Here is a 21,127-nt window from a genome sequence, read left to right as displayed (position 1 = left end):
TATATAATACCTATAACATACAAAACATGAGCTAATTGACTGTTTATGTTAGTAACTAAGTTTTGAGGGAGTCAAAAGTTATACCCAGATTTTTGGCTGCCTGGGATGGGCTTGGTGCATTTTTCAAGGGTCAACTGTATATATTCATAATACACAGTATTTATTCAAAGTAAGCTATAATATATATTAAAAATATGTATCGATTGATATGTTTATAATTTATATGAAAAGTATATCGTGTATTAATTATATATTCAGAAACGCATACTTAGAGGTAAAAGTAAGGTATACAAAAACAGATTTCACATTTTGTCTGGCATCAGATGTGTCAACCCTAAGATCAAATTCCCTCACACCTTTTATTTCCCATTTTCCTTGTTTAATTACTCCATAAAAGCCCTAAACTTATCTGATTATTCCTAAAGTCCTAACATTTGGAATATAAACAGAATTATTAAGATTTTGGAGAGAGGCATGGTAGGGTTAAGGACGTATTACATCAAAATCTTATATAATTTATTTTACATTCCGAACATATGACAGTTACTATGTATGGTACATGATTTCTAACACAACAGTATATGGTATGTTAAATGAAGTCTTTTTCTCTGATGGAATCTGGGCAATATACCCTATTTTCCTGATCAGATTCTAAGTCTCTTTCCCAGTTAGCGAGCAGCCAAGACTGACCTGAGGCAGGGCCTGGCTATGCAGTCCTACTGACCACCTTGCCCTGTGGTTATCTGAGATGGAGTTCACAGAGGAAACGTCAAACCAAACATGAAAAAATCATACAAATTGATTGGAAATTAGGAGGTGCTAGGCAGGGACACCTGGGTGGCTCAGTTGGTTAAGCATCCAACTACAGCTCAGGTCATGATCTCGTGGTTTGCAGGTTCTAGCCCCACATTGGGCCCTCTGCTTTCAACATGGAGACCACTTCAGATTTTCTGTCCCCCTTGCTCTCTGCCCCTCCCCCGTTTATGTGTGTTCTCTCTCTCTCACTCTCTCTCTCTCAATAATAAACATTAAAAAAAGGTGTTACGCAGAAAAAAAACAAATAAAGTACTGTAGATACCAGATCAATCAGGAAAGAGACACATTCCTCATTAGAGAACGTCCTGTATTAATTAGTGCAGTTCTTATCCTAAGAATAGGCTACCTGATGCGTTTTGTTTTTATTTTATTGTTGTTTGTTTTGCTGTGTTATCCATTTATATATGTTATTAATAGCAGCAGGAAGATTAGTGTTTAAGATTACTTTCTGTTTTTGTGTACTGGAATTTGGAGATGTTGGATTTGAAATATATCACCAACAATAGAAAACAAAAAACAGAAAAACTGGATATCTATCCTGTGTCAGTGGATTTGAAATCATCTATTTAATATGTCCCATTCCGCAATGGGCCCAGCAGTTGAAGAGAATTCTAAGCCTTGAAATCATTTTCTTTGTAGATGGAATCTAAAGGACAATATCCTCCACGAGGGAATCACACTACATTAATGGATTTCATCCTGCTTGGCTTTTCTGATGTTCCTGACCTCCAAGAGTTTCTTTTTGGGGTGTTTTTGATAATTTATGTGATTATTCTGATGGGAAATAGCCTCATTATCATAATAACCCAGATTGATCCCTCCCTCCGGACTCCCATGTATTTTTTCCTTGGGAACTTTTCTTCCTTGGAAATATGTTATGTGTCAGTCACAGTCCCCAGATTATTAACAGATCTTTGTAGACAAAGTAGAAGTATTTCCTTTCTGGCCTGTGCTACACAAATGTATTTCTTTCTGGTCTTTGGAGCCACCGAGTGCTTTATTTTGACTGCAATGGCTTACGACAGGTATGTCGCCATTTGCAACCCCTTACTCTACCCTCTCATCATGAACAGTAGGCTGTGTATCCAATTGGCAGCTGGCTGTTGGATCACTGGAATTCCAGTACACATAGGGTTCACCTACCTAATCTTCTCTCTGCCCTTCTGTGGATCCAATCAGTTGAATCACTTTTTCTGTGACATACCTCCAATACTTAAGCTTGCCTGTGGGGATACTTTTACGATTGAGATAGTGGTTTATACAGTTGCTGTTCTAGTTGTCACTATTCCTTTTATGTTGATTCTTGGATCTTATGTGAAAATAATCTCAACCATCCTGAAGCTGCCATCAGCCGCTGGGCGAGCCAAGGCATTCTCTACATGTTCTTCCCACCTTGTGGTTGTGGCTTTATTCTTTGGATCAGGCATCATTTCGTATTTGAGACCAAAGTCCAGCCATTCAACAGGAATGGACAAATTTCTTTCTCTCTTTTACAGTGTTGTGACACCAATGTTTAATCCCATAATATATTGTCTGAGAAACAAAGATGTTTTGGTGGCACTCAAAAAATTCTTACCAAAATGGATTGTAATATGACTCAAAAACATAGCTTTGTAAAAGCTATTTTCTTATTTATCACAGTCTCCATCCATTCATGTTGGTTCGTCTCCAATTTTTTAAGGACTCTTATTTATTCTATTGAAGTGTTGCCATATTCTTATCTCATATTAAATAAACTCAGCAGTTATTTTTTAATGTTTATTTATTTATTTTGAGAGATAGAGAGAGAGACAGCATGAGTGGTGGACAGGCAGAGAGAGAGAGGGAAAGAGAGAATCCCAAACAGGCTCTGTGCTGTCAGTCCCAGAACCTGATGCTGGGTTCAAACTCATGAACCATGAGATCATGACTTGACCCAAAATCGAGAGTCTGACACTTAACCTACTGAGCCAACTAGGTGCCCCACAGTTGTTATTTTTAAACAGTATATTAATCCCACATTTAATCCAAAGTATTGAAATATTTAAAACAACACATAGGAGTTATTAAAGGTGCTGTTACTGCTGCTTTTTGGTAAGATTCCAGAATATGGCCAACATTTTCTGTTTCACAGAAAGATTATTCATTTTTCTATCTCCAGTCCCAACATATTATATGAAAAATATTAGACATCTAGTTAACTTTGTTACATGGAAAGGATGACAAATAATAAAAGTTGAACTACTGATATTTTATCTGCTCTTGATTAGTAATCACCTTCTAATCAGGTGAGGTCATGTAAAGAAAGGAAGGATTTGAATCCAATGGTACTAAGTACAGTTGACATGTTACAGATAATTCACATTCAATCTGTTTTTTATTGGTGAGTCATCAGCTATTCCCTAAAGCTGAATTCACATATGGAAAAGGGGGCCACATTATCTCCTTTCCAGGATCCAGTCTTCCTCCAGAATGTTACCTAATCTACTTTACTTTTGTCATGTTAATTAGAAGACTTGATGGTAATTTGGACATATAGATTTTAAATGTATAGAAATGATGCAAATGTGGGGAGAAAGAGATAACAGTTTTGGGTAATTGAAATGAGTTTTATATAAAACTATCAAAATGTTAGCTCTGGTGGGGCACCTGGGTGGCTCAGTTGGTTAAGCATTCAACTGCAGCTCTTGTCATGATCTCATGGCTCCAGAGTTCGACCCCCACGTTGGGCTCTGTGCTGACAGCTCAGAGCCTGGACCCTGCTTTGGATTCTGTGTCTCCCTCTCTCTCTCTGCCCCTCCCCCACTCGTGCTCTGTCTCTGTCTCTCAAAAATAAATAAACGTTAAAAAAAATGTTAGTTCTGGGCTGTGTGAGTTACATTTCTTATCTCTTCCTCCCTTCTTGAAGTAGAAATCAGCAATTTCCCTTCTTTCTTTTTTTAAAAGAAACTTTCCAGTGTCTTAATGACAAAGAAATAGCTGTGTAGGAAGACAGGAAAGAGTAAATCTGCACATTAAAGAAGCAAAATTTGATAAAACTCCTATTAGTCAATACTGTTCTTCCCATATCTGTTTCCTCCACACCATTCCAGATTCTGTAAACCTCTGGGCACCAACCATTCCAGGCCCTTGGGTATTCCCAGCAGGCCTCCCCTAATATTCCTTTGAAAATAAAGAATACCTTCACTCCCCCCTTCACCTTCTCCATTACCATACTGCATTTATCACCAGAGTTCTTTAGAAGGAATAAAAGAGTATATATAACACAACTTCCCTATGATTCCTCCCTGGCATAAAACTTCAACTTAAAGGAAAAAAAGAAAAGAAAAGAAAGAAAAACAAATGCTAAGAAACAATTATCAAGGTCATCATCGTATAATTTTAACAAAGCTGGGTCACATTTTGGTAACTCTCACAATATTTCAACCTTTTTCATTATTATTACACTTGTTATGGTGATCTGTGGTCAGCGATCTTTGATGTCTTGGGGTTCCATGACTGCACTCATGTAAGAAGGCAAGTTTAACCAATGAATGTACTGTGTGTTCTGAAAGCTCCACCGACTGGTCGTTCACCTGTCTCTCTTCCTCTCCTCAGGCCTCCCTATTCCCTGAGACACAAGAATAGTGAAATTAAGCCAGTTGATAATCCTACAATGACCTCTAAGTGTTCAAGTGAAAAAAAAAATCACACTTTAAATAGAAAGCTTAGAAATGATTCAGCTTAGTGAGGAAGGTGTGCTTAATGCCAAAAATAGGCTGGCAGGTAGGCCTCTTGTACCAAACAGCCAAGTTTGTAAATGCAAAAGAGAAGTTCTTAAAGGAAATTAAAAGTGTTTCTCCATTGAACCCAGAAATGATAAGAAAGTGAAACAGCCTTATTGTTGATGTGGAGAAAGTTTTAGTTGTCTGGATAGAAGATCAAACCAGCCACGACATTCCCTTATCCCAAAGCTTATCCGAGAGCAAGGCTCTGACTCTCTCCAGTTCTATGAAGGCTGAGAGAGGTAAAACTAGAAGAAAAGTCCGAAGCTAGCAGAGGTTGGTTCATGAGGTTAAAGGAAAGAAAATATCTCCATAACATCAAAGGGCAAGATAAAGCAACAGAAGCTATACAGAAGCTTCAGCAAGTTACCAACAAGATCCAGCTAAGATACTAATGAAGGTGGCCTCACTCAACAACAGATTTTTCACCAGAGATGAAACAGCCTTCTACTGGAAGAAGATGCCATATAGGACTTTCACAGCGGGAGAGGAGAAGTCAATACCTGACTTCAAATCTTCAAAGGACAGGCTGACTCTATCTCATTTGGGGCTAGTGCAGCTGCTCGCTTTAAGTTGAAACCAGTCCTCATTTACCATTCTGAAAGTCCTAAGGTCCTTAGGAATTATGCTAATTATGCTAAATCTACTCTGCCTGTGCCTTAGAAATGGGACAACACAGTCTGGATGACAGCACATCTGTTTCCAACGTGGTTTACTGACTATTTTACGCCTACAGTTGAGACCTACCACTCAAAAAAAAAAAAAAAGATTTCGTTCAAGCTACTACTGCCCATTGACCATGCATCTGATCATCTGAGAGTTTTGATGGAGATGGACAAGATTAGTGTGGTTTCCATGCCTGCTAAGACAATTTAGCAGCTCATGGATCAATTAATAATTATAACTTTCAAGTTTTATTATCTAAGAAATGCATTTTGTGAAGTGATAGCTGCCGTAGATAGGGATCTCTTTGATGGACCTGGGAAAAGTAAACTGAAAAACCTTCTGGAAAGGACTCACCATTCTGCCTTTAGTGGAGGAAGTAGTGGGATTCAAGACTTTAGTGTAGGGGCCCACCCAGATGGTTCAGTCGGTTGAGCGTCCAATTTCAGCTCAGGTCATGATCTCATGGTTCATGAGTTCGAGTCTTGATTCAGGCCCTCTGCTGTGAGTGCAGAACCCACTTTGGACCCTCTGTCCCCTCTCTCTCTGCCCCTACTCCATTCATACATGTTGCATGCTCTCTCTTCTTCTCTCTCTCTCTTGCTCTCTCTCTCTAAAATAAATAAACACTTTAAAAATAAAAATTTAGGGGCGCCTGGGTGGCGCAGTTGGTTAAGCATCCGACTTCAGCTCAGGTCATGACCTCGCGGTCCGTGAGTTTGAGCCCCGCGTCGGGCTCTGGGTTGATGGCTCAGAGCCTGGAGCCTGTTTCCGATTCTGTGTCTCCCTCTCTCTCTGCCCCTCCCCTGTTCATGCTCTGTCTCTCTCTGTCTCAAAAATAAATAAACGTTAAAAAAAAAAAAGAAAGAAAAATGTAGGGGCACCTGGGTGGCTCAGTCTGTTAAGCATCTGACTTCAGCTCAGGTCATGATCTCGTGGTTTGTGAGTTCTGGCCCCGTATGGGACTCTGTGCTGACAACTCAGAGCCTGGAGCCTACTTTGCATTCTGTGTCTCCCTCTCTTTCTGCTCCTCCCCCGCTCATGTTCTGTCTCTCAAAAATAAATAAACTTTAAAAAAAATTTAAAAGAAGACTTTGATGAAGGAAGTAACTGCAGATGTGGAGGGAATAGCAAGAGAGCCAGAGTGAGAGGAGGGGCCTGAACAGGTGACTAAATTGCTGCCATCTCATGATCAAACTAACGAATGGGATATGTTCTTCATGGATGAATAAAGAATGTGTTTTGCTTTGTTTTGTTTGAAATGGAAGCTACTCCTGGTGAAGCTTTAAACATTGTTTGATTGACAGCAAAAGATTTAGAACAGTACATAAACATAGGTGATAAAGCTGCAGCAGGTTTTGTGAAGATTGATTCCAATTTGGAAAGTTCTACTGTGGGTAAATGCTAACGAACAGCATCACGTGTGACAGGGAGATCTTTACTGAAAGAAAGAGTCTATCGATGCAGCAAATGTCATTGTTGTCTTAATTTAAGAAATTGCCACAGCCACCCCAGCCTTCAGCCCAGCACCCTGATCAGTCAGAAGCCATGAACACTGAGATAAGAATCCACAAGCAAAAAGATTATGACTTGTTGAAAGTTGAGATGATGGTTAGCATTTTTTAGCAATAAAGTGTTTTTATTATTACTTTTTAATATTCAGTTTATTTTGCTTTATTGCAATATTCAATTCATTACTGTGGTCTGGAACTGCACCCACAATGTCTCTGAGGTGTCCCTATAACTAACTTTGAAGGAGATCTATCCTTGCAATGCAAATAAAGCCTGCTGAAAGCAGGGCTAAACTGGTGCATGGTAGAGACTCTCTTCTGTACCTTGGATCTTGGGCCCGGGCACTGAGAGGTGGCGGCATCTTCAAAGCCATCACAAGGTGGTAGGAAAACAGAGCCAAAGCTGAGTCTGAACCAAGCCTCTAGGGAAACCTATTAGGATGGGTTGAGGCTTAGTGGTGTAAACAGCCAAATCTGCCAGCTGGCTGTATCTTATCCTGAATGGTGCCTGTCTTTTGTCATTCTTGAGTTTAGGTATAATTTTGATTAATGCTAGTGTCTGCTCTCCGTGTTCCATAAGGAAGCAAAAGTAGATTTATGTCCATGCTCTGCATGATGTACTAAAAGGGGGAGAAATACATCCTCACACACAGCATGGTAGTGCCACCAGGGATTTGAACACATTAGCTGTGGTCCTGGAATCATAGTCTGGGATTAGATTGCCGCCAATGGACAGATTTAAGGTTAGATCAGTGTGCTTGCTCTGGACTCAGATGCAAATGAATCCTTGAAAAGCAGATTGGGATTACGCGAGCCATGGTTTTGCTATGAATGAGGCGGCATTTTCTCAAGCTTGTCAGACAGAAGTATGATGTTTGCTTATAACTGAAACTATGACAGATTATCCAATTTGCATTATAGGGAGAAGGAAGATAATATTATACAATTTAGTGTAAAGATACACATACATGGGATTCCATGAGTGTGCACGCATATGTATGTGTGTAAATAAATCCAATATTTGTATGTTGAAATCTTATCTCCTCTAATACTTCAGAAGGTAACTGTACGTGGAGACAGGATCTTTGAGGAGGTAATTAACTTAAAATGACGTTGTATTGCCTATGACTGTTAATCTTACAGAAATAGATTAAGACACTGACATGAGAAAAAAAAATCACGGAGACAATGAATGAATGAAAACTGTCCACCTACAAATGTAGGAGGGAGGCTTCAGGAGAAGTCAACCCTGGCATCACCTTGACCTTAGGCTTCTCATGTCTGGAGCTGTGAGAAAATAATATATATACATTTTTTGTTTAAGCAACCTGTCTGTGGTACTTTGCTATGGCATCCCTAGCAAAACAATACAACCAATATGGCATATATACATGTGTTTACATGCACGTATGTGTTTTCCTGTGGATATATATGTTTAAACATAGTGTAATATATATATATATATATATATATGTATGTATGTATAATTTTATTAAGAAGTGCTAAACTTAAAAATAAAACAGTCAATTATTTTAGTTGCAAAATGGGTTTATTCAATGTAGCAGAGAATTGTACTTTGGGCCATGCAAGCTATGGTAAAAAAACATTAGCAAGTCCAGAGAAAGAGGAGAAGGACAGCTCTTTTATAAAAGACAGAGAGAGTTGGGAAGGGCTCTTGTAAACAAAAGTCTTTAGGAGTAAGTTGAGAGTTCAAGTATAGTGGTTTTGCATTGCGTGGGTTGTGACAGTCCTTGGCTGGCTGGGCTGTAGTCAGGGGAGAAGGAAACCTTTCTTCCTCTTGCTGGGGTAGTAAAGTCTAGAATTCATCCTTTTGGGAATACAAGATACATCTCTTCCTTTTGGTTCTGTTGACCACAAGTGGAAGGACGCAAGTGCTCTCCCTGCTGGCCCCTTGATTCCCATCTTAAATGAGTTTCCCTTTATTCAATTTCACAGAAGCAAATGGATGACAGTTTCTGCTTGTGTAAAAACTGCTTTGGTGGTGAGTTGACTATGATCTTTATTTAAAAATTCCCCAAAATAACAGAAATACACCAATTAATGAAAACAAATCACTTGAATCATAGCTTTTTGTCTGAAGACAGTTCCATTAATTTTCATTTCTTTCAATTTAACGTTTAGTGTGAAAAGTATACTTTATTGGCAAACCAGCTTTTACCAAACACTCTTTTCATTGCATCTTTCACATCTTTGTTCCTCAAACTATAGATGATGGGATTCAGCATAGGAATCACAATCGTGTAAAATACTGACACTATCATATCATGATCCAAAGCATAGCTGGAATTAGGTCTCACATACATGAAAAGAACCGTACCGTGAAAAATCGATACTCCAGTTAGGTGAGAGCCACACGTGGAAAAGACCTTCCGCCTCCCTTCAGCGGAATGCATCCTCAGAATGGCCAACAGAATGAAACCATAGGAGACCAGGACTATGAGGATAGTGGATATCTCAATAGATCCCGCAAAGTAGAAGACTAGCAGTTGGTTTATGTGAGTGTCAGAACAAGAAATAGCGAGAAGAGGAGGGATGTCACAAAAGACATGTTTAATTTCATTGGATGCACAGAAGGATAGACGAAAAGTAGCCACGGTGTGTAAAGTAGCATGCAGAAAGCCACCAACATAGCAGGAAATTATGAGCGGCACGTAGACTCTGGGTGACATTCTAACTGAATACAGGAGAGGGTTGTAGATTGCTACATAACGATCATAAGCCATTGCAGCTAAGATAAAACATTCCGTGGTTCCGAAAGTAACAAAGAGAAACATCTGTGCTGCACATCCAAGGAATGAAATGGCTTTATTCTCTGACAAGAAATTGACTAACATTTTTGGGGTGACAGCTGAAGAGTAGCAGGCGTCCAGGAATGATAAGACACTCAGAAAATAGTACATAGGGTTGTGGAGCCGAGAATCCCCAATGACCAATAAAACCATTCCCAAGTTTCCCATCATCGTAAAAAGATAGATTGCTAGAAATAGGAAAAATAGGAAAACTTGCAGCTTAAAATCATTTGTGAAGCCCATCAATATAAATGTTGTGACTTCAGTCACATTTTCCATCTGAATCCTGTATAAATCTAAATCTGATGGCACTGCTGACATTTCAGATTTTATTTATAGGTTTTAAAGACAATACGTCTTTTTTTTTTTCTTCTTGGAAAATGCAATCTACTCAATCACGGCCTCATGTCTATTTCTTAGAAGGACATATTGATACCTTTGGCAGTCAAGGAATAGGCAGCAATGAAGAAGTTGAGTCCAAGTGGATGCATCACCCTGTTCAAACAAATTAAATAAATTATTTCATTTCATTGTTGGCTACACTTGCCATGTGAAAAATAGTGGCACTTCTTGTGCTTCGATTCCTAGTTTATTTTCTGCTAAATTTAATGCCCCTTAGTTTCATATTACATCATCTTAAAATTCAGAAAGATAAATAAATATAGGAATTTTGAATACAAAAAATATTATAAGACGAAGCACAGAGCTGAGTACTCTGAGTACTGATCCCAGATATTCTACGACATGCATGGAATGCCTTTCCTTAACGTGCACATCTTGTGATGTAAGTGTATTTGCTCCCATTTTACCAACAGTGCACGTTAAGGAAAGGCATTCCATGCATGTCGTAGAATGACAAAACCAATGACAAAATGTTTCCAGATTACCAGAAAATAGAATAAGTTGGACTTATCCAATTTGTTAGATGAGGCAGCCTTTTCCAAATAACTATTTGATGTTCTGTTTTCTAATTGTTATCCATTTCATTAGTATTTCTAGAATAGTAGTGAACAGAATGGAAGATCTAATGGAGCTACATGCACTTTGTTTGCAAACAAAACCAGAGTCATGTTGTTGTTGTTGTTTCCTTGTTTGTTTACAGTTTTGTTTCTTGAAACACCTGACAGGAAGTTGCCCAGGTTTGGCTTCCATAGTTTATTTTACTGTTATTGTTTTTCAAATTTTAACTTAATATCAATTCAAGACTTTTCTCGACACGTATAGTTATTATCCCTGCAAAGTCCTGGAGTTGTGTTTTGAGACACATTCCTATGAAAACTAATTCATGACCATTCCTTTACCATGACCAGTTGCTTACCTGGAGTCTCTATATTTACTCTAAAATAAATATCAACTGATAATAGATAATAAAATTGTTTATTGAAGCTATTGCTGAAAGAATACAATCACTATGTAAGCCAAAATCTTGTGTTTTATTCCTGCTCTACTTTTCTATGCTGTCAAACTGTTTCTCATTCAGTGAAGTATGAAGAAAGGAAAGTGTAGAACAAACAAAATGTTGAAGAGTCATCAGTATCTGGACTGAAAACCTCCATCTCTGAAGCAAAATGAAATAGTGCATCTACCATATTTAGGAGCAAGATTTTAGGATGGTGACTGTTGTTTTTCCTCAGCAAAATTGATAAAGGAGTGAAAAATCTGTAGTGCAAAGGACTAGGTTGAATTCAGTGACCTACAAATGATCTATATTTCTAACATAAAACACACTATATTTTTGTTATGTTGAGACTATATTATATATTATTATATATTATATCAAGAATATATACTGTATAGTATATACAATATACTATATTATATCAAGTAGAGAATGATAAAATTAAAAGTATCATCAGAAGGTAAAGAAATCTAGATTTCTTTATTTTCCCTAAAGAAATTCCTCCCAGATTCATGTGGAAAAATTGCTTAGTACATAGAGTGAACAGCTTTTTAAGTGTGGAATTACCAGGGCTGCCTGGGCAGTTCAGTTGATTAAGTATCCGACTTCGGCTCAGGTCATGATCTCATGGTTCATGGGTTCAAGCCCCACATCAGGTTCTGTGCTGACAGCTCAGAGTCTGGAGCCTGCTTCTCTCTCTGCCCCTCCCCTGTTCATGCTCTGTCTCTCTCTCAAAACAAAATATTAAAAAAATTAATAAATGTGGGTTTACCAGACCAAATATATATACACACATATATATATACACACATATATATGCATATATATACTTGATATATATATATACATATATATGTATATATGTGTATATATATGTGTGTGTGTGTGTGTGTGTGTGTGTGTATATATATATATACACTTGATCCTTAGAGAAATAAAGAGCAAAACAATGTAATTAAGTTAAATATTGACTTCTGTGTTAATTCATACAACTCATATATTACTCATAAAAACACACATGTAGGAATTAAGCATATAGAAAGAAGCATGGTGAAAAGAAATTAAAATACGCAACCAAATTTTGAAAAATGTACGAATAGGTGGTCTAGTAAAAGAATCTATTAAAAAATACACGTTGACTGACGTACATATGGGAAATTCTAACTTCACTACAATTCTAACCTTTACCTATGTGTCTGAAATACAACACTTATGGAAGATAGAGAACATTATATTTGCTTGGACTCTAAAACCCTGAATTAAAATCTCAGATTTAACACCTAGTAAGACCTTAGACAAGTAACTTTATCCTCCTGACCGAAGAATAACTAAGATTGACCAAAATTTCTGTGGCTGTCTTGTTCAACTACATGAACATGATGTGATTACAGAGTGTTTATGTATGAGATGCACTAAGGTATATTTTATTAAATTCAAGTGTTTGTTATATGTGAGAGATGCATACATATGAAATATGACTTCTAAATTTTATTTAACTACAGAAAAATAGAGAGTTATAAAACCATTTTTTTTTACCTTTAGTTTTGAGAAACAAAGTGAGACAAAGAGTGAGTGGGGGAGGGAGAGAGAGAGAGAGTAGAGACACAGAATCTGAAGCAGGCTCCAGGCTCCGATCTGTCAGTATAGAGCCCGATGTGGGGCTCGAACTCACAGACCGTGAGATCATGACCTGAGCCGAAGTTGGACGCTCAACGGACTGAGCCACCCAAGTGCCCCTATAAAATCATTTTTTTATCAAAGCATTGAGCAATGAAAGGATCCTGAGTATTTCTTCTTTTCTTAGGCATATATGTGTTATATGACACTTACATATTAAAATACCATTCTCAAGGACGCCTGGGTGGCTCAGTCGGTTGAGTGTCTGACTTCAGCTCAGGTCATGATCTCACAGTTCGTGGGTTCCAGCACCGCGTCGGGCTCTGTGCTGACAGCTTAGAGACTGGAGCCTCTTCAGATTCTGTGTCTTCTCCTCTCTCTGTCCCTCTCATGCTCTATCTTTCTCTGTCTCTCAATAATAAATAAACGTTAAGAAAAAAAAATTAAATACCATTCTCATAAGTCTAACCCCAATGAATGCCAATATTCTATGGTATCAGACATCTTAAAATGCATCTCTGTCACTACATTGTTTTTGTTTGTTTCTTTTAAAGTTTATTTATTTTTGAGAGACAGAGAGCACAAGCAGGGGAAGGGCAGAGAGAGAGAGGGAGACACAGAATCTGAAGCAGGCTCCCCACTTGGAGCTGTCAGCACAGAGCTCCACATGGGGCTCAAATCCATGAAGAATAAGATCATGACCTGAGCCTAAGTCAGACACTTAACCAACTAAGCCACCCGGGTGCCACTCTGTCACTGCATTCTGACTTTGAGCATATCAGCAAGATAATTGTATGCTGACAATAAATCCCCCTCCTAATTTTGTCCATAATTTTCCATAACTCTTGATATCTGATCACATGTGTAGGACAAGTAGGTAGTTTATGAATGAAGTTATATTTTGCTCCAAATAATCCTCCATTAGAGCAATTATGTACTTCACCGTAGGGATCTGGAAGAATGATGGACAAAAAAATACGAGGTGCATTTACTTCATCCAACATGGCTCTTCATCAAACAGGCCTTCTGTCAACTATTATTTAAGGAAATAAGAACTGATTGTTTTTAGATTTAGCCGATTTCACTTTGAGAGATAGAAGCTTAAAAGATGAAAATATTGATCCCAAATTAAAAAAAAAAGTCAATCTGGGAAACTAAAATCATGCCATGATCTCACTGTTCATGAGATAGAGCCTCAGGTCCAGCTCTACACGAACAACACAGAGCTTGCTTGGGATTCTCTCTCTCCCTCTCCCTCCACCACTCCCCTGCTCATGCTCTTCCTCAATCTTGCTCTCTCAAAGTGAATAAATAAACTTAAATATTGTAGAATCTGGTTTGAGATTTGAGTTCATACCTTCTAAAATATTTTGCAAGTGATGAAAAACTTTTCCTCTTACCTGAGCCGCTCACACAGTTAAGGTATACTATAAATATTAAGCCTTTGGATTTGTGTACCCGGTTCTTGAGCCTTTCTTGAAGTCCACGGTGATGCCCTAAGGACAAAATAATTCTCTTCTGGGACAGAAAAGTAACAAGATGACTTAATTTTTTTCCATAATGAACAAGTGAATACTTTTGGAGTAATTAACTACATGAGAAAGATGATTATATGAATGCACTTTGGCCTCTGGTAAACATCATCCTCAGTGGAAAAAAAAATAGGCCTAGAACTGGAAAGGAAATCAAATACTACAGGATGTAATCCTGGCTCTGATACTAAATAGCGATGTGCCATTGCGTGGATGACTTACATTCTCTGAATTCCAGTTTCCTTTTTCTGGGAATAACACCTGTTTATTTCTCTCAAAATTCTGTAATATGTACACCATGAACTGATAGGAAGGCACAACCTATAAGAGACTTTGAAATCATTTAATAAAGCTTACTATACTTATTTAATTTTAAATGGTATACTTCTAAGTGGTACGAGAGATATACATGAATAGAAAGTAATTACAAAAGATATGGTGGAGTGTGCAGACAGACCATCTTTTACACAGTATAACATTAGAATATTAGAGATCTGACAGAGATACGTGTCGAATTTCTTGCGTTGTTTAATATAATGATCTTGCATTGTATTGGGGATCCCATATACTAATCTATATATTAGTACCTAGTTATTTACTTAAAATTTTCTAATTGTAAACAATATATAGATGCCTGAACTTCACATTCAGAGGTTCTAAATGAGTAGTTAATGAATGTTGGCCATGGAATCTGGGTGAGAGAAGGAAAGAAAGAAAGAAAGAAAGAAAGAAAGAAAGAAAGAAAGAAAGGGAAAGATGAAGAAAGAAAAGAAGGGAGGGAGGGAGGAAGGAAGGGGGGGAGGAAGGAGGAAGAATTTGTAGGCATTCCAATTGAAAAGATGGTATTTGTAGCCAGCCCAGTTATGAACAAAGGATCTATTAAGTAAATGCAATTCCAAAATATCCACACATTCAATGTAACTTTAATTAAAATGAAAAAGGCATTTTTGCAGAAATTTACAGGGTAATTCTACAATTTACACAAAAAGGCCAAGGAAATCAGGTAGTCGAAACAATTTTGAAAAAGAACAATAGTGTTGGATAGATCAAGATTTATCAGAAGCCAAACTAATAGACGGTGGCGCTGGTGAAAAGAGAGACATACCCTTGTCTCAAAATAGGTCTTAGACCATAATCTAAAATCTAATACTACAACATTTGTAGAGAGAGCATAAGACATTTGCGTGACCTGTGTTAGTCACCAATCTGTATATAAAACACGAAATTCATGAACTATAAGAGCGAAAAATGATAAACCGTTCATTACAATTAAAATTTTCTGCTTAATGGAAGACACTGTTGAGGGAATGAACTAGCCACAGACGTGTACAAAATATTCACTAGACAGCTATCCAAGAAAGGACGTATATCCAGAATATGTAAAGAAGCCTAAAAAGCCAATAATTTGAAAACAAAAGAAAAATAAACAATAAAAAAGGATATAAACTTAAACACATCATCATAGAAGATATATAGATGTCAACTGAGTGTATGAAAAACTGTTCAACAGCATTTGAGATTAGGGAAATATAATTTAAAACCACAATGTCATCTCATACACCTACTAAAATGACTCTAAGTTTTTATAATGATTAGAATTTTTAAAGTGTGAAAAGAAATGACAAGGGCAAGTACTTACAAGGATACAGAGAAAATGGAGCTCTCATCCATTGCTAGTAAGAAACAAAATGGAAACAATCTTACAATTTCTAATGAAGTGAAATATACACTTATCATATACCCTGGAAATCTCACTCTGTGTTATTCACCCAAGACCAAAGAAAACATATGGACACACAAAGCCTTACTGCAATATTTATAACAGGTTTATTCACTCTATTCCAATAGTAGAAATAATCCAAATGTCCATCAGCTAGTGAATGGATAAACTGTGTACATCCATTATCCTTATTCATTTCTGAGTTTCTTGTTTTATGCTGGAATTTCTGATATATCCACAGTGGTTCTGTTGCCAATAAAAAATGAATTTTTTTATCAAATCTCATATTTAGTGAACTAGTCTACTTCCCCCAACAAATTCACTGGTGAGTAGGGACTGTTGTACTGAACAATAAAGTCTCTCGTTTGATAGTTAAGGTCCCCATACTATTTCCCTAAAAAATTCTTGTGAATATCCATGTTCCTTTCCCCCTTGACTTAGCTATCATGTACTTTTTATTCGTTTCAAAAAGACATCAGCTATTAAAGAACATTGTATGGTACGCCTTTGGAGAGTAACTCTGAATGATTCTAGCTTATATTTTTACAAGTTCTACCATTCCATAAATGGATGTTGCCTCTTTCTGCAGTCAAATGCTGTCTCCCTGAACTATACCCCCAGGAAGATGTTACCTCTTTTTGATTTAAAATTTAACTTGTAATTAATCTAAGAATAGATTAACAATAGAATCTTCACAAAAAGCTATTGTAGAGGTTTTTCAGTGTGGTGATGTATTTTTTAAGTTTTCCACCCCCTAAGACTTTAAAGTAGCTGAGATGGATGGCCCATAGCAAAAATTGGGACTAGTTACCTGAGCAAGTTCAGGATTTTTTTTTTTGCATCTCTTTCTTCTGTTTCTGCTTCTCTTTAGCCTTGTTTTCTGTTTATAGAAATGGTTTGACTATACGGCTGAGTCATATTAGTGACATACCCAGAGATTTATACCTTATTCTGTACTAATGCAAAAAAATATGGGTGCATCCTTGCTTTTGCAGAGAAATAATATGAAGAGAATCTAGTTATATTGCTCAAATATGGAATCACCTGTTCTCTAAGATTTCTTGATTTAACTATTAATTCTTTTGGTGCAGGATATTAATAGAAATTCAAATGAATGTGCTAGAAACTTCCATTGCATTCATTTTGCCAGGTCTTCCGGGTTAAGAAAGATGATACTTGAAAAGAGAATCATTATGGTGTCTAAGCAAATAGCAAGACATTACCATTAAGAAAACCAAGTTTAGTTTGTTTCTTTGATTGATTGTATTCCTTCAAATGTTTCCCAGTAAATACCAGCAACTCATTTTGATCCATTTTCAATAGTACTGGATTAAGTGATGAGTACTTATTTGAACTAGTTATTTTTGACACACCTTAACTTATCCATCTAGGTCTTTTAAAATTGAAATAGGTATGATTATAGAAATACCATCTTACAAAAACAACATAAATGAGTGAAGACAATAATTTAAGAGCTCAGAATGTTAAAAGATAGTAACTGATTGTCAAATGTCTATACATGGTGCCAACCTAGAGAAATAATGGAAGAAAAGCTACCAAGAAAGTGGGTTGGGCATCCAGCTCTTTATTTCTGCTCAGGTCGATTCCAGAGTCCTCAGATCGAGCCCCACACATGGCTCCATGCTGAGCATGGGAGTACTTGGGATTCTCTCTCTCTCTCTCTCTCTCTCTCTTTCTCTCTCTCTCTCTCTCTCTCTCTCTGCCCCTCTCTTGCTCATGCACTCTTATGCATGTACACTCTCTCTTCTCTCAAAATAAATAAACTTAAAAAAAAGAAAGTGGGTTTTGTAACAATTATGAAATGCCTCTGTTCCAGTATTCCAGTGCTACATAAAAAATTACTCCAGACTTTTTAACTTGGAATAACATAACTCTATGGTTTCTCATAAATGTATTGTGTCAAGAATTCAGGTAGGTCCTATCTAGGTGATTATTTTGTTTCATGAGGTATTGACTGTGGCCACTCAGGGATATTCAGAGGGTTATAAGCCTAACCTAGAATGCATAAAATGACTTGACAAAAATCCAGCTTTGTGTAGCTTTTATTCTATTGTAGAAAAAAAGTTAAAATTAGAAAAACACATTTGTTAAGATATTTAAGATAAAGTCATGAAATACATCAAATGCAATCATGTGTGCAAGATTGTACTTGCAATATTGGGCTGGTCTTTAATTGGATAATCAGAAGTTAAAAAATATTTTTCATCAGAACTGGCACTTTGCATGTCATTTATCTCACCAATGAAACTTTTACCTAGAGAACAGAATTTTACATGTAACTACATTTTTTAAAAGGAAAAGAAAAAAAAAGATAATTAAAAGAGGGGAAGCAACATTCTATTTTTGACATGAGAAATTGATCCCAAGCCAGGATTTTTTTTGAGAGAGAGAGAGAGAGTGAGTGAGTGGTAGAAAGAGAGGGAGAGAAAGAAAATCCCAAAGTGGGGCTCAAGTTCATCTGATGTGGGGCTTGAAGTCACCAACCGAGAGACCACAACCAGAGCCAAAGTCAGATGCTTAACCAATTGAGTCACCCACGCACACCTCAAGCCAGGATTCTTAAACAACCTCAGTTTTGGAAACTATTGTCTTTTCCAGAATGAAAGCCTAAAAGACACCAACTCTCTTCCTGGCATCTTTCCCACTCCCTCAGTTAGAAAATTTAAATAATTTATTATCCTACAACATGTTTGGTAGTGTTTCCACTTAAAAGTGGGTTCGCACTTGAAAATAAATTAGGGAAAGATGTCAAAATGTTGTACTAAAAAGATATTCCCCCTATCAATACTCATATTGGTTCCAAAATTAATTTTTTAAACCAGGTGTAATACAGCCAACATCTAGCTCTCAGCCTGCCTTGGTGCTCGTGAAAAAAAGTCAATAAATTATCAGTGTTATATGTTAAAATATTATTTGTCATCAGGACATTTATGATTATTACATAGGCAGAACGCTGAATATAGATGAAAGGATCTACTATAGCCAAGAGTCTTAAAAAATGGTTCAAAAAAAGAGTGATGGGAGCTAGTTTAATAGAAACAGAAGCTCAGGATGGAGTGTTCCTAGTAGAGTAGGAGTTGGCTGTGTGTCAATTTTGGATGATCCCAAATGATATTGCTCAGCACCATGTTCATAGGTAAGAAATAAGATGTGTTACACACTCTATTCCATAGAGAGGTTGAAGAGAAAGCGTTTTGGGCAGGGTGAGAGTTTTTGGAAAAAAAAATAAATGTAATAAATCACATAATGCCAAAATGATGCTTTTAACTAAAACTTTAGAAGTGTCTGCTTGGAGAGATCCAACAGGGTAAACACAACTTTTATTTAAGGAGCATTTTATTTCAGAAAGAACAGAACAACTGAAAGGTAGTTGAATGTCTTTGATGGAATAAGTGATTTCACCTAAAGTAATATAAACATTGAAAACCCTCTACAGTGAGAAAACAAATCAGCATCATCCTAAATGAGAAAGGTAAATATGTGCTATTTCATATTTTTATAAGTTTTAGTTCATCATATACTCAAATTTAAAACCTAATATTTAATATATGATAGCAAATGTGTCATATTAAAACAACTATTATATAGATTATATAGTTCTGATATTAAATATAATTTACAGTTGAATAATAATATTAAATAGTAATATTAAATCTCTTTGAAATACTGAAAACTTCAATAACTAATATATAAGTATGGTAAATAAATAATAGAGAAAACTTCATTTTGAACCAAGAGCTAGTAAGGAGTACACATTTATTCTATAAGTTTGGTCTTGGGAATATTTTAATAAGACTTAAAATAAAACAATCCAGGGGCATCTGGGTAGCTAAGTCAATTTCCATACTGACAGCATGGAGCCTGCTTGGGATTCTCTCTCTCCCTCTCTCTCTCTCTGCCCTTCCCCTACTTATGCACACATTCTCTCAACCCCACAAAATAAAATAACCATTTAAAATAAATAAATAAATTGGGGCATCCAGGTGGCTCAGTCGGTTAAGCGTCCGTCTTCGGTTCAAGTCATGATCTCGCGGTTCGTGAGTTCGAGCGCCGCATCGGGCTCTGTGTTGACAGCCTGGAGCCTGGAGCCTGCTTCGGATTCTGTGTCTCCCTCTCTCTCTGCCACACCGAGCTTGAGCTCTGTCTCTGTCTCTCAAAAATGAATAAATGTTAAAAAAAATGTAAATAGATAAATAAGTAAAACAATCCAGTTAATAAAATTACAACTTTAGAGGAATCCATAAAATAAAGAAACATAAATGTTTTTAAAATTAATTACAAGGTTTAAGCTGCTAATTAATATTAAATATACAAACATAACTGAGGAAGGTATGAAAATGTTGATATGACCAATATCAAACTGATTTAGAATAATATCACCCAGTCTCTCAATCATTTGGATTTTTCCAGGGAACAGAGGCTTGAGTTTTTAAAAAATAGCTGTATTAGAACATTTTTATTTTTCTTGTGTAAATACTTAAATATTTACAAGAAAGAAGAATAATATAGATAATTTTGTGAGAGCACACACAGTGAAAATTTGCTCTTTCTACTTTGTTCCTTTATGAGAATAACATGAGCAAATCCTACATGTTTCATCTTTTACCTTGATGACTGTCAAAAAGTTGGGTTTGTTCAACTAGAAATTATGTTTTATTCAGCACTGGAGGGTGTGACATTAAAGTCATTAGAGTGAAATTATTTACACTAAATACTGTCATTCTTAAAAGTGATACATAAACCTCAGACTCATTTGTTCTTTCTTGTACTAATTCTCCCTACCGCCCCCCCACCTTTGAAACTGATTGTTCCATTTAGAATCAGTTCATTGTCGAATCAAATGATGAGCCCTATGTTAGGTATATTGTATTTTTGTTAGATCGATATGGATCCCAAGAAAGAAAATAATTACAGCCCTTACTGCTCACATAATTTAGTGTCAGTGAAGGAAAGAAAATGAAAGGAATTTAGCAAATTACATAAGAGAGACATTAAGTCTTGAACAGTGATGTGTCCTGTAGGTAAAAATAATAGTACAAAAAAATATATATTGGCAGAGAATTCACGGAGCGTTTACAACTTGAGTGTTGAATGGTTTGGGATTTTTATATGTGATGACTGCTTTAAAATCTCATCGTGTTTGTATAATAATTGTGTGATAATAGAGAAGGTATTCACAAGGTATTTCTTCAAGTTGTGCAGAACTCGGAGTAAAATTCAGTAGAATAAAACTTTGTTTTTAATTATAAAAATCATCACTAGCACTTGTGTAAACTTGTAAAAATACCCAAAACT

The 21,127-nt window shown here is 36.6% G+C and overlaps 2 protein-coding genes across 2 annotated transcripts; one reads left to right on the top strand and one right to left on the bottom strand.

The window, feature by feature from the left end:
- Positions 1-1,455: 1,455 nt before the first annotated feature.
- Positions 1,456-2,412, top strand: LOC122482766 (olfactory receptor 10AG1-like). The gene has a single exon (XM_043579062.1). It carries the CDS (start codon positions 1,456-1,458, stop codon positions 2,410-2,412), a length of 957 nt encoding a protein of 318 aa, XP_043434997.1.
- Positions 2,413-7,482: 5,070 nt separating this feature from the next.
- Positions 7,483-9,864, bottom strand: LOC122484332 (olfactory receptor 1102-like). Its single transcript, XM_043582293.1, has 2 exons — positions 8,918-9,864; positions 7,483-7,585 (listed from the first exon to the last, which is right to left on the bottom strand). Exons 1-2 carry the CDS (start codon positions 9,862-9,864, stop codon positions 7,483-7,485), a joined length of 1,050 nt encoding a protein of 349 aa, XP_043438228.1.
- Positions 9,865-21,127: the final 11,263 nt, after the last annotated feature.

This window comes from Prionailurus bengalensis, chromosome D1 (assembly GCF_016509475.1).
Source record: "Prionailurus bengalensis isolate Pbe53 chromosome D1, Fcat_Pben_1.1_paternal_pri, whole genome shotgun sequence".
Classification (NCBI taxonomy): Eukaryota; Metazoa; Chordata; class Mammalia; order Carnivora; family Felidae; genus Prionailurus; species Prionailurus bengalensis.
The sequence above is the reverse complement of the archived record's forward strand: the minus strand, read 5'-3'. Positions and strand labels throughout refer to the sequence as shown.

What these genes read in the sequence shown, in the direction of transcription:
- LOC122482766 (XM_043579062.1), top strand. Translation starts at nt 1,456, where the DNA reads ATGGAATCTAAAGGACAATATCCTCCACGAGGGAATCACACTACATTA.
- LOC122484332 (XM_043582293.1), bottom strand. Translation starts at nt 9,864, where the DNA reads ATGTCAGCAGTGCCATCAGATTTAGATTTATACAGGATTCAGATGGAA. An exon ending in AAAGATGCAATGAAAAGAGT is followed by an intron (nt 7,586 to 8,917) that starts GTTTGGTAAAAG and finishes CTGTCTGACAAG; the next exon opens with CTTGAGAAAATGCCGCCTCA.